This window comes from Atheta coriaria, unplaced genomic scaffold, assembly GCF_025399875.1.
Source record: "Atheta coriaria isolate IRGN ID8LTWV9N9 unplaced genomic scaffold, Caltech_Dcor_3.1 hic_scaffold_1_pilon, whole genome shotgun sequence".
Lineage (NCBI taxonomy): Eukaryota > Metazoa > Arthropoda > Insecta > Coleoptera > Staphylinidae > Dalotia > Dalotia coriaria.
This window is the reverse complement of record NW_027045443.1, coordinates 7,116,008-7,130,004: the sequence shown is the minus strand read 5'-3', so window position 1 is coordinate 7,130,004 and position 13,997 is coordinate 7,116,008. Positions and strand designations below refer to the sequence as shown.

Sequence of the window (13,997 nt, the reverse complement as noted above, 5' to 3'; positions counted from 1 at the left end):
ACATCAACAACCAAGTGCAAGTGTGTCCACCAGTCCTATTGATGTTAATTTACTAGATACGACGGAGAAGGATAACAGCATCCTTGATAAACTAAACAAAATCGGATATAATTTTGGTATGTAAATCATAACTTCAATTTAAATAATATATAAATTTCATAGTAAATATCTTATATCTTATATCTAGAAATCGATCCTGAGAGAAAATATTCCATTTCGATCAAGGAGCTGGATCCATTTCACTTATACCCGATTCCAACAGCTCAACCCGAAACATGGGTCGCGAATGATTGCAATTATCAAACATAATAATAGCGAAGAAGTTGGAATTTTTCTACCATCTCGCTTTAGCAAAACTGACTTGTCATTGAATGACATGAACAGTGTTTCGCTTGCTCTACAATACTGTGGAATGAGAGAGCATGCAAGCTATAAACATGTTGTCGTTAATTTTGTAAAATTGTAATTTTTTCTGTTTTAACAAGTGAAATAAAATGTATTAACTTTAAATCGTTGACTATTATTGTCATTCAAAATTACAGATTGTGTTCTCAGTAAAAGTGAGCATTTGGAATCCACCGCCACCAACAACATGCAGTTATTACAACGACATTTAACATAATACTAAAGAATAAAAGCAGACACATTGTCCTAAATGTGGAGGGACAAACTCGTGAAACTGGCACGACTGAGACGCGTATTCTGTGGCTGGAAATCATTCCGCAATTACGTTAGTATCAGAAGGATCACAAAGTGTCAGGGATACGGGCTCCAACTAAATTATGCCGTGCCCAATTATGCCGTGCCCAAAAGAGATTTGCGAACACTGCGCAAACGCACAAATCCAGCGAGTGCCCAAACCGTGAAGCACCAGCTAAATGTGGAGCGTGCAAGGCAGCAGGCCGAACACACTCCCACAATGTGAAGAACACAGGGGTTTGCCAAAGCTAGCAACTTAGGTAGGTACGTAGGTACGTAGGTACGTAGGTACTACGATTTACCCCGGGATGGGTACACCTTGGCGTGGTCCCGGGGCTCAGTACCCCCTTGCAAGCTAGCGAGTGGGGGAAGCTAACGTGTCCAAACACAGTCGAGCCAGGACTTAAAGGATCAAGGGCGCGAGCTGGCGGCAGCTTAAAAACGTTCTTATTCTGGACGGACATGGAACCGACAAAGAAAAAGTTTACCGCACAGGGGAAGGATACCTCAGTGCCGGTCCTGAAGGGGGTTATTGCAGGCCCCCCTGGATCGTCATCCCATGACTGCAAGACCCCAGCGATGAACCAGGCTGGGAGTCAAGTAAGAATTACTGGAACGGAAGGCAAGGTTATCAGGCCACATATCCAGCTCAGCGAGCTCAGCGAGCAAGAGGCATTCAAGAGAGCAGGGCTCCAGAGGACGCCACCAAGAACACCGGGCACCCCGTCGACCGCAGGATCAGGAGGATCTAGCTACTGGCAGGATGACGAGCTGATCAACGGCTCGCCAAATGTCACCTTAGTGGGTGGCATAACAAGGACACCACCTCTTGGAAAGTTTGCTGCTTACCTCCGGTAGTGACAAACTGCCCCGAGAAGACACTACACCTCCGAGCAAAACAGGGGAGGCGGTCAACCAGATGGAAATCCTGGTGGCCACATTCCAGTCGCTCAAGGAGAAGAATACGGCCAAGCCCCTGAAGGCGGCAATAGACCAGCTGGCAGGCCACTTCGCGGCGGCGAGGAGGAAGCTCGAGGCCCCACATAATGAAGCCAAGGCGGCGAAGACAAGGGACGACAGGGAGCTGGAAGAAGCAAGGGCTCTCCTGAAAGCCAAAGAAGCAGAGCTTTGCGAGGCCAAGGAGGAGTTGGGCAGGCTGCGGGAGGAGATGCGCAACGCGCCCACCCTAGAACCAAAGGGTGAAAGGACACGCAAGCTAGCGGAGGCCCTAGAGAGAGGAGAAGAGAGGGAGACCCGGGAACTGGTCGAGGGCAGCTGGCCTGAACAGGAGTTCTCGCGTACGGCAAAGAGCCACAGCGAATTCCCAGAATGGGGGAGCGTGCAGGCCAGAGTCATCCTAGTAGACACGGCGAAGTGGAGATCTGCGCCGCTGTTGGAGGCCATGCTGCGGAGGTACCCACAGATGACGGCGCCATTGGACCCGGGGTCCCAAAGAACATGGAGGCCGCGATTTTCAGGGACCGGCAGACGGGCCCGGATGAGAACGGCGAAGAAAAGACGCGGCAAGACCTAGTCATCCTGGTAGGGTGCGACGGCAACCAAGGCCCGCAGGAATGGTACAAGGGCCTGGTCAAACTGAGGGCGGCCCTGGAAAAGGAGAACGTGCAGGAGGCTCACATCACCGCAGCGGCCCCGGTCCCGGTGGAGTGCCTCAGGAAGGTGGCGGAGGCTTGCCTAAGGGAAACGGAGGCGAAGTGGGTGCGGCACGTCAGCGGCAGGAGGATGGCGGCCCAGGAGGCCGGTTCCAGGGTGCTGCTGGTGCAGGGGCAGTCTTACGCCACAGCGGCCCTGGCAATCAAAAAAGGGCTCCCGCAAGCTCTGAGGGCCAGCATCCGAGACGCTACGAAGACCAAGAGCGGGGCGCTCCGGGTGGTGGTGGCGAAGGGGGCTGATTCCTCGCAGTTGGAGAAAGCCCTGAAGACGGCCGTCGGCAAGAACATGTAAGATCGGATTTAATACCAATGTAAAAACAGAAACTTCGCCGTCGCTGCATCACACACCGACGCCGGTCCCAAGCCCGGACAAAGAAGGAGGGTTGTAGGGTGAGGCCAGCGACCTACCCTACGTAAAACATCAGTGCTCATAGAACCAGACAAGGGCCTCGGTTACGGACAGATCAACGACGACAACCCAAGCAAAGTACACGGACAAAGAGAAGATTACAAAAACATAACCTTAAAATCGCCACATGGAACATAAAATCGCTCAACAGAAGAGACCAAGAAATGGAGCAAGAATTAAGAAACCACCACATTGATATCTGCGCACTTCAAGAAACTAAGAAAAAGGAAAAGGTCAGGCAGTAGTTGGAGATTATCTACTAGCATACAGCGGTGTAGAGAGGAACGAGCGAGCAAAAAAGGAGTCGCAATCATGTTTCACAAAAGTTAGTAGATCACATTATAGACATCACGTACGTTTCAGCCAGAATAATACACGCAAAACTGCTGCTAGACAGGAAACGCACCAACATTATAAGTATTTACGCTCCAGAAAACTGCAGACCCCAAGACGTAAGAGAAGAATTCTTTAACTCACTGCAACATGTTTTAGACAGCCATAAGAACGAAGCGACTATCATCCTAGGAGACTTTAACTCAAGGATTGGCAACAGAATCATACCCGGAGTTAAGCAGAGATTCAACGAGGAAACAGAAAACGAAAATGGAACGCTGATGACTAACCTATGCACAATCAACGAACTACGAATAAATAACACATATTACGAACACAAACAACAACACAAACACACGTATTGTAACTCAAGGGGACACACATCAACAATCGACTTCATTGTGACAAACCGAGTAATTCCACCAACCAGCATATTAGATGTAAGAAGCTTAACCTCGGCAGACATAGGAAGCGATCATGCCCTCGTGATTGGGAAGCTGAGACTAATATCCCTCCAAAAGAAACAAGCAAAACATGCGAAGAGCGCACAAAAATAAAACAGAAGGACTAGCTGACCAAACAACCAGAGAACTATATGCAAACAGACTGAAGGAGAAAGTTACAAACAACAACATACAAGAAGGAGATAACGTTGATACGGCATGGGAAAGGCTGAAAAGCAACATACAACAGGCTGCCGAAGAAGCGCTAGGCAGGAAGATCATCAAGAAACCGAATCCTTTTGCTAAGAGAACTCCATGGTTCACCGAGGAAATCAAAATGAAATGCAAGGAAAAAGCAGGCACACATTCAACACCTCACGCAAAGAACGCAAGAATCATACGAAAGTTACAAACAAATCCGCAGAGAAACGCACGAGTTAGTACGGAAGACGAAATCCGAACACTGGAGGATCTTCTCAAAACAACTAGAACATGACTTCTATGGAACCCAAAAGACAGTATGGAAGACCATAAGAAACCAGAGAAAAGAGCTCACAGAACTGGTACAAGCAAAGGGAATAGACAAAGAGACCTGGATAAACTACATCAAACATCTATACCGGGACACAAACCAGGAGAAACCTAATATCTCAGTCAACATACAACCTGATGAACCAACCATAGTAAGCATATCTGAGGTGGAAACAGAACTCGCTAAACTCAGAAACAGAAAAGCCAGTGGCCCGGACGGAATACCCAATGACCTCCTGAAATACGGCGAAGAAGTGCTCGCGGCCGAAATTACGAAACTTATCAACATCATCCTGAAGCATCAGAGAGTACCAACTGAATGGAAATTGAGCACACTAATAATGATGTTTAAGAAAGGAGATAAGCAAGAACCATCCAACTATCGAGGAATAGCTCTGCTAAACACCACCCTGAAACTAACAACTCGATTACTAGCGAACAAGATATTAGCACACACCACACTATCAGACGAACAACAGGGCTTCAGGAAAGGAAGGTCCTGTAACGACGCAATATTCATAATAAGACAGGTGAAGGAAAAAGCCGTGGAGTGGAACAAACCGGCTTTTCTTTCCTTCGTGGACCTAAGGAAAGCGTTTGACAGAGTGCAGCTCCAAGACATAACCAGCATACTCCGAAAAGAAACATCGCATCTGATATCATCAATACTATAAGGGACATCTACAACAACAACGAACTGCAACTAGCAATAGCCGAACAACGCACAGACCCCATAAAAGTAGGAACAGGGTAAGACAAGGCGATTCCCTAAGCCCCCTGCTATTCAACTTCATCATGGAAGAGATAATTGCAAGAGTCCGACGCTGTAAAGGATACCAGATGGGGGGGAAAGAGCTGAAAGTTGTGTGCTACGCGGACGATGCCGTGCTAATTTCCGATAGCGAAGACAACCTACAACGCATGATTCACCAGTTTAACATTGCCAGCAAAGCCCTCAACATGGAGATAGCAACAGAAAACCAAATGTATGGTCATCGCACCACATCCAATAAGATGCAAACTTGAAGTCGATGGACAAATCGTACAACAAGTGAGCGAGTTCCGATATCTTGGTATAAACATATCCAGCAGTGGAGGAGTGGAAAAAGAAGTAGCAGAGCAAGTTGAAAAGGGCCTGAGAATAGCAGGATGCCTAAGGAACACGATTTGGGACAACAAACATCTAAGAACAGAGACGAAAGTTTCCATCTACAAGGCAGTAGTCAGGCCCATATTTACATACTCGGCAGAAACGCGTGCAGAGACGACAACCACAAAGAGATTGCTCACCACCGCGGAAATGAGGACACTAAGAAACATAGATGGCAAAACACTGCTCGACCGGATAAAGAACGAAGACATCAGAAGAGCGTGCAACAACATAGAAGACATAACACAATGGTGCAAAAGACGCAAAATCGAGTGGAACGAACACATAGAACGGATGGACGAAACCAGAATAGTCCGAATAGCCAGGGACAAATCGCCAAGGGAAAGCGATCCTGGGAAGACCCCGAAAGAGATGGAGCGACCACCTAAACCCTGTCTGAAGTAGGAACAGGCAATATGCCTACAAAAGAAGAAGAAGAAGAAGAAGTAAAAAACAGAGAGTAAGCTAAACCAATTTATTCAATTGATACAAAATATTTAAAGAAATAACAAAACACGTCTTCACTAGTCGTACGCCAAAATTATTCTGCCTGCCCTTCGGTCAGAAAAGTGACCCTCAGGCCTCGCAACCATTCTTCCCACTTCTCTGCTCTCATATTTTACAATTTTACAACTGTCGTCCCTCGCACTCGGTACATCTTTAAAACTATGCTTTATGTTACAAAGTATACTTAATATTAGACGTTGGTATTGGCCTATACCCATTTCCGATACTACAAACATGACGGTCAGGTCGGCGGACAGGAAGACCCTGCTGATCTTCCCCGATGTGGACGAGACCACCACGCCGGAAGAGGTGGCGGCGGCGGTGGGAGAGCTGCTCGGGAAGACGGTGCCACTGGAGGCGTGCAGGATCACGAAGAGGGCGGACGCCAGCGCATCAGCATCGGCGATGCTTCAGGCAAGGGACGCGGAGAGATGCCTGGAAACCAAAAGGGTGAGGATTGACCTGTCAAGGTCAAGGATCCTGCGGATCGCCCCTACGGTCAAGAGATGCCCCCGGTGCCTGGAAAAAGGACATGGGGTGGCGGCGTGCAAGGGGCAGGATCGCTCCAATTATTGCCGAAGATGCGGCCAGGAGGGACACCAGGCGGCGGCAGGCAAAGAGGATCCGGTGTGCTTCACCTGCAAAGGCAAGGGCGTTCAGGAAGCGAACCACCTTAGCGACGGCCCCAGCTGCCCCTCCCGATAGGCAGGAAGGCAAAGGGCCGAAGGCAACATCGTCGGGACGAGGAAGGGCCCGCGCAGATGCATGCGCTGCCTTCTCTACGGACACAGAGAGAGGAGCTGCCAGGGGGAAGACAGGACCGGCGTTTGCCGGAACTGCGGAAAGCCCGGGCACATGGCGAAGGCATGCCAAGAGGAGCCGCGCTGCATAGCCTGCGTGGTGGGTGACTTAGCAGACACGGACCATAAAGGAGGAAGTGAGAAGTGTCAAGCGGCGAAGGCGACGACGCAAGAACCGCGCGAGGCACCCTACAACCCCGAAAATGCGAGTGGCTCAAATTAATTTGAACCACACCTGGGCGGCCCAAGATCTGCACATCCAGGCAGCGAGAGAGTGGGGTCTCACCATATCGCTGGTTTCGGAGCCGCTTGTGGCCTCGAGACCCACGGGATGGTACTTCGACGACCTCAAGAGGGCAGCGGTGGCTGTATGGGACAAGTTTCTCGCGCAAAACGTATTCCACAGGGCAAAGGGAGTGGTGGGGGTAACGGTCGGTGGAAGAAATTTCATCAACTGTTACGCATCTCCGGCCCTGACGATCGGGGAATACGACGAGCTCCTAGCGGAGGTCGGCACAGCACTGGACGAAACCGGAGGAGGTCATCGTTGGAGGAGACTTCAACGCCAAGGCACCGGAATGGGCAGCGCGGGCTTCGGACGAGAGAGGCAGGCACCTCCTGGAGCTGGCGGCAACAAGGGACCTTGTGATTATGAACAACGGTACAGCCCCCACATTCCAGAAAGGAGCGCGCACTTCCAACCCTGACGTCTCGCTAGCAAAGGGTCTCACAGGACCATGGTCCTGGGCGGTGGTCGACGACGAGACGGCGAGCGACCACAGGCTCATAATCATGGACCTTGACGAGCAGACGACCCGCTCTGAGACAGTGACGCGGGAGAGATGGAAGGTCAAGGAAGTCCCGGAGGAGACAGTGACGGAAGCGGCACAGCACACGCTGCTCAGGCGGCCCCTACCCAAGGGGGCGGAAGTAGCTGCAGAGACCCTCCAGAAATGGATGGTGGCATTCTGCAACCAAGTCTACGGCCGCCGCAGGGGAGGAGGTAGGACGGCCTGTCGGAAACCGATGTACTGGTGGACGGAGGAGATCTCCCAAGCCAGAACAGAGGTCAAGGCGGCCCGCAGGAAGCTCCAAAGAACGAGGGCAGATCAAGCGGAGCAGCTGGAGAGGGCCAGAGTCGAGGCCAGGGCGGCCAAAAACCGTCTTAAAAAGATGATTCGGGTCAGCAAACTACGCTCATGGGAGAAGCTGACGGAGGGGGTGGAAAACGACCCGTGGGGCTTGCCATACAGGATCGTATGCAGGAAGTTCGTGAGAACACCCCCGCCTGCCCTGGGAAAGGCCAAGGAAGCGATGGAGCTGCTGTTTCCAAGCAGACACCCAGAAGAACCCCCTGTGACACAGACCGCCCCGGCGGAGGACTGGTGTGTCCAGGAGGTGACAGAGGAGGAGGTAACCCGCGCAGGGCTGGCACTCCAGAACAAGAAGGCCCCCGGCCCGGACGGCATTCCCAACGAGGCGATAAAGATGGCAGCAATCCTGGCCCCAGATAGGCTGGCAGAAGTGGCCACAAGTTGCCTTCGAGAGGGAGTATTCCCGAAACGCTGGAAACCAGCCATCCTCATTCTCTTGAGGAAACCAGGAAAGAGCGGGGACAGGCCAGGAGACTACAGGCCGATATGCCTGCTGAACGGGCTAGGAAAGCTCCTAGAAAAGGTACTCCTACACCGGTGCGAGGGCCACTTTGAGGGATACCTTTCCGACACCCAATACGGGTTTAGGAAGGGTAGGTCAGCAATAGAGGCCATGATGAGCATCACAAGGCAAGCCAAGGCAGCGATGGAAGGAACAAGGTACACGCGCAGGCTGGTGTCGCTGGTAACAGTCGACATTGCCAAGGCAGCGATGGAAGGAACAAGGTACACGCGCAGGCTGGTGTCGCTGGTAACAGTCGACATTGCCAATGCGTTTAACAGCGCGTCTTGGGAGAAGATCGCCGATGGCCTAAGAGCAGCCGGATAGTCTGGTCGCCATTACGCAAGAGGCGGTCGACAAGGCGGTCGACAAGGTGGTCGACTGGGCTCGGCAGGCGAGGCTTGCCATCGCGCCACACAAGACCGAGTGGGTTGTCTTCTCCGGACGGAGGAAGCTTCCCGATCTAGGGTTGCGCATCGCGGGACATCCAGTCGAACCGGCGAACCACCTGGTGGTGTGGTGTACCTGGGGGTAACACTGGACAGGTCCCTCACATTTCGGGACCACCTCAAGGCCAGAGCCAAGAAGGCGGGAGCGGTGGAGAAGGCGCTTGCACGGCTCATGCCGAATGTGAGTGGCCCCAAGCAGGCAAAGAGGAGGCTACTCATGCATGCAGTGACGTCCGTCATGCTGTATGGGGCGCCGGCCTGGGTAGAAGGTAGGGGCACGGACATCTGCAGAAGGATCCTGGAGCCGACGTACGGGAGGTGCGCACTCAGGATCATCCAGGCGTACCGGACAGTATCTGGCGAGGCGGCAACGCTGTTGGCGGGGATGCCCCCAATAGACCTGCTTGCCGGAGAAATGGCGTACATGAACCAGTTCACAAAACGTCAGAAGATCGCCCGGAGAGGTGCGGCTAGGGAGGAAACCATCCGGAAGTGGCAAGAACGCTGGAAACGAGGCGCAAAAGGCGCAGGAACCAGAAGGCTCATCCTGCCAGTCAGCGACTGGGTGCACCGTAAGCACGGGCTGCTGAGCTTCGGCATAACCCAGGTGCTGTCGGGCCACGGGACCTTCAACGAGTACCTGTCGAGGTTCAAAGAAGAGCGTGAACCAGAGTGCATGTACTGCGGGGAGCAGGACACGCCGGAACACCCAATTCTACAATGCGACAGATGGAGCCAGGAACGGCAAGGGGGGCTGGAAGTACCCGAAGGGAAAACGCTGGAAGACCTGGTGGAGGACATGCTGGGCTCCCAAGAGATCTGGAACGGGATCGTGGGGGTGGCCAACCGCATCCTCAAGGAAAAATCGCGGGAGGAGCGCGAATTTGAATCCAGCAATGGCTGAACGCCCCGGTCTAGGGTACGACCAGCGGAAGGGATCTTGCCGCAAGATGAGAGACAGCCTCAGAAGAGCAGTGGGATGGGGCAAATCCAGAAAAGACAATCACACGGAGGAGACCAGTGGGAGGAAAGGACAGGAGGAGACGCAACCAGAGGCGGACACATCCTGGAAGAGGAAGTTCGATAAGCTCTGGGTGGGAGGAGGTACCCTTCAAGGAACAACCGAAGGGGCTACAAGGACCAGACAAGGGGACCAGTCGGAGGGAGTATATAAGAACCTGGGCATCCAGATGGCCCTCTCGAGAGTGGAGGAGCCAAGAAACCTAGCGGCGGCTCTCCGCCACGTGTGGAGAACAAGGCACCCAAAGGGGGAGAAGATCACCTTCCCGACCCCAGATGCCTTGGACAGGATGCAACTCCTAACGGCTGGGCTTCCCACGAAGCCAGAGGAGCTTGAAGATCTGGTCCGACAGGCCTTCAAGAGAAGAGGAGACAACTGGGACATGGAAGAAACGTACAGGGACTTCGTATGTGCGCACGGGCGAATCGCTTTCGATCCAGCGCTGAAGTGGCCGGCGAGCCACCCACATGTCCGCTTCCCTTGAGGCGAACATCTGGAAGCTGAGGAGCAGCTCCAATGCCCAGTGCCCCCCGAAGTAATGGCAGAGATGCCGGCCAGGGGACGCATAATGTTAAAGCAATTATATTACAGTGCAGCGCTTACGGCTATTATATGTAACTTGACAAAAACATTGTAAATTTACTATTAAAAAAAGATTTGTTAAAGTTAATTTCGTTCCGCTATGTGTGATACAGGATTTATAAAAGCAAATTCTGATAACATGCCTGATGTTGATATATTTATGATCACCAATTTTTAAAAAAATTACCTTCGGTTTAATTCTGCCGAAGTTCGAGGTGCCAAGGCATCGAGGTAAGTCTTTGTTGTATTTGTACATAATGGTACAAAACAAGAGCGATAACTTTTGAGATTTGACATTTTTTGTATATTTTTGAGTATTTAACAATTACAGAATGAAATTAATCAAAGCTCAAAGCACTGTGCTTATTATCTCTGTCTCTGTATACTACTATGAGTGAAAACTAACATTATGACGTCACACGCGCTCGGATTTGTTCGGGAGTTATCGGCGCGTCTTCGGTACTGGATTCAAAAATTAATTTTTATTTTGATATAACTTTTTAATTATTGCGAAAAATAAAAAAAATAAAATTGTTTTGTTATAAAACTTATATATGATCTTTCCATTTAAAAAAAAAATTCAAAAACCCAATTGTGGGGACTACCATCTCACCATCTGTGCTATCTAATTCTTCATCTGCATTGCATACCATTTTCCCAAAATTCCTAATATCTTATTGACGTGATAACGTCTTTAAAATCGTTTTAGTCGGGTGACATGTTCAGAAACTTGTGTCCCACCAAAACCTCACGAGCGCGATCGCAGGTATAACGAGAGAGAGACGGACCGATCTCCCGTCTCATCTCGAGCGCTGCCAGTCATTCCGTGAAACTTGTCACGCGGAATGCTAATGCTAAAATCAAATGTCGACCACATGTCGTCAGCAAACCAAACACTTTATCTGTCGATTGGATACCAGTGTACAAAAATTGTCAATATTACTTTGTCAAAAACAGTGAAGTGCAAACGGAAACAGTTTCCTTGCGTACCTGCTTGTGCCATTACAATCCACAAGTCCCAAGGTGGGACATTTGACATCATTGTATACAAGTACTCTTCTCAGCAACCATTGCAATTAGTGTATGTGGCCTTGAGTCGCGTAACAAGTATCGAAGGCTTGTTTATCATTACAGAAAAAGATTCTTGCTCCAATTTCAAACATGGTCGACAAGGAAACGATTCTGAAACTACGAGAGAGATTCGCGATGAATACAACCGACTTCGTGGACACCATCTCAAGACAATCACTAAGAAAGCGCTAAAATTCTGTGATGATGCTACCGACTTGGGACAAACAATTATAACAAACATCAATTGTCAAAGTTTAAGCGCCCACGTTGAGGATTTAGAAACAGATACAGTCATACTAAGATCCGACTATTTAGTTCTGACTGAAACGTGGATGCGAGACAATTGTCCACCAATTCCGATTAACAATTATGAGTGCATATCCAGGAATAATAATCGAACTGATTCGGACACCAACGCAGCTGGAGGAGTTGCAATCTATTGCAAATTATCATCGCCATCTACAGCGAAAGTGGTTGAAATTGCGATTACAGACTCAGCTCGTCACATCAAAACCTCAGGAGATGTGTGCTTCACTGAAGTTACTTGCTTTACTGCAGATACCACCTTCAAGTTTGTGCTCGGCGCTATATACGTTCATCCAGGAGCTAGGTCCGTACATTCACAACACCCAGTACGTGACCCCGTTCCTTCAAGTTGATTCTAATATACCCATTCTTCTGTGTGGTGATTTCAACAAAAACGTTAAGACAGATGACTCACTCCTCAGATTCATGAAAGAAACGTTCAATCTTGAAAACTTGTCAGATGTTTCAAAGTCTACTACGTTAAAAGGAACAACCATCGACCTGACTTTTGCAAGGCACATAACAGCTGAAAACCTTCCTTTTATTTCTTACTTTTCCTATCATCGTCCTATCCTGAACAGAATTACTCAGATTGGAAACAGATAAATTTACGTGAAGATTGTAACTGATCGTATTGTATGTTATGTATGTATGTATGCATGCATGCATAAATGTTTGTATAAATGTATAAAAATATGTTTGTATGAATGTATGTATGAAGAAAAATGTATATCATAGTCGAATAAGTAAACTTGTCATTTTACACCCTAAATTTATCATCAAAAGTGTGAATAAAACGATAGATGTAATTTAAAATTTGAAAAAATTGAAAATTTTTATATTGTTCGATATTGCTCACTTAATCAAAACATCAAGGAATTGTTTCATGGGTGACTGGGCAGATTAGTGGCGTAAGCTTTCGGACGAGGAGAAAGACAAATGGTTGTATGAAGGAAATGTTATTGAAGTCGATGGTAAAAAAGCTTATTGGCGTGATATTATGAATGCTTATTGTTACACAATAGATAATAACGAAGCTACACGTTTGACGGAAGAGCACATTTTCCCATCTTCCAAAAATAAAATGAAAGTTTGTTACGCAAGTCAAGTATTTAGTCAAAAATTGTCTGCTGAATTGAGAGCACTAGCTGAAAAATCCGACGGCCAGAGAAACAGCAGATGTTTTAGAGACTTTTGATTTTGCATTTGATCATATGAATGGTAGTAACATAAAAAAGAAAGACAAAAAAGTAGATACCAGTCGGCGAAATGTTTCTGCAACTACTGGACATTTCAAAATTTGGATTGAGCTCTACAATGTTTTCAAAGGAATGAAGTTTAAGTATTGAAACAAATTTAAAAAAGGTCACAACCGCACCATTCAAACACCAACGCCCCAAGCAATTCTTGATAATTGGGCGGCTATCATCTTATTTATTAAATGAAGGTGGATTAAAAGAGTTTAACCTTAGAAATATGACTCAAGATCAACTAGAATTTTTTTTTGGTTGATTAGACATGAACAAGGTGATAATGACAACTTATGCTGGTCTCACTTTGAAAATGTATGGAAAACCCTATTACACACTCGATACTCACATTTAAATTTAACTAATCAAAACAGTGAGGATCACATAATGGAAAATTTTGTTAATTTGGACTATTTAGTTACTGAAAATTGTGTTAAACAAAATAACAATGAGACTCTTCAAATTGAATATGGATTAACTGTTTCTGACAAAAATTCTTCAATGCCCACGCTTCCGATTGAAAATACAACAGAATGTAATTTAAACAATGACCATACAAATTCTGAAATTTTTTTCTTCTCCTACTATTCACATCGCAGATGGTGAATTTGATGCTGACTGTGACTTCTTCGGAGTATTATCGACAACGACAAGTAAAGGACTTAATTCTACAACTATTAAAGATTCATCGTTGAAGAGGTTACGCAAAAAGTTTTCATGCTCAGTGTGTGATAGTTTTGTTTTTCTACTAAATGACGATGGAACTGTTAGTAAACTTCAATTTTCTCTCGTGATTTCAAGATTCATTGACGAAGCAACAAATCTGTTCACTCAACATATTAGTCCAAATTTACACGATGAAGAAATATATCAGCAAGCAGTTGATTTATTAAATGAATTTTTTTAATTACATTGGATTAAATACAATGAAAATGGACATGGTGAACGCTTAAAGGTCATATCATCAAAATTCTGGTAACAGTTTTAATTCATAGTGAATGCTGTCGTAGAAATAGTGAAATGAAACGATCTGAAATACGTGCATCTAGTGCTTCAAAAATAGCACAATTGAAAAATCAAGCCAAATAATTGTGTGTTATTATTAATGTGAAGTTCT

At 47.7% G+C, this 13,997-nt stretch overlaps 1 protein-coding gene across 1 annotated transcript; it reads left to right on the top strand.

Annotated features, from left to right (window-relative positions):
- Positions 1 to 7,337: 7,337 nt before the first annotated feature.
- LOC135793989 (uncharacterized) lies at positions 7,338 to 9,554 on the top strand. The gene is made up of 2 exons (XM_065305116.1): positions 7,338 to 8,425; positions 8,693 to 9,554. Exons 1-2 carry the CDS (start codon positions 7,338 to 7,340, stop codon positions 9,552 to 9,554), a joined length of 1,950 nt encoding a protein of 649 aa, XP_065161188.1.
- Positions 9,555 to 13,997: the final 4,443 nt, after the last annotated feature.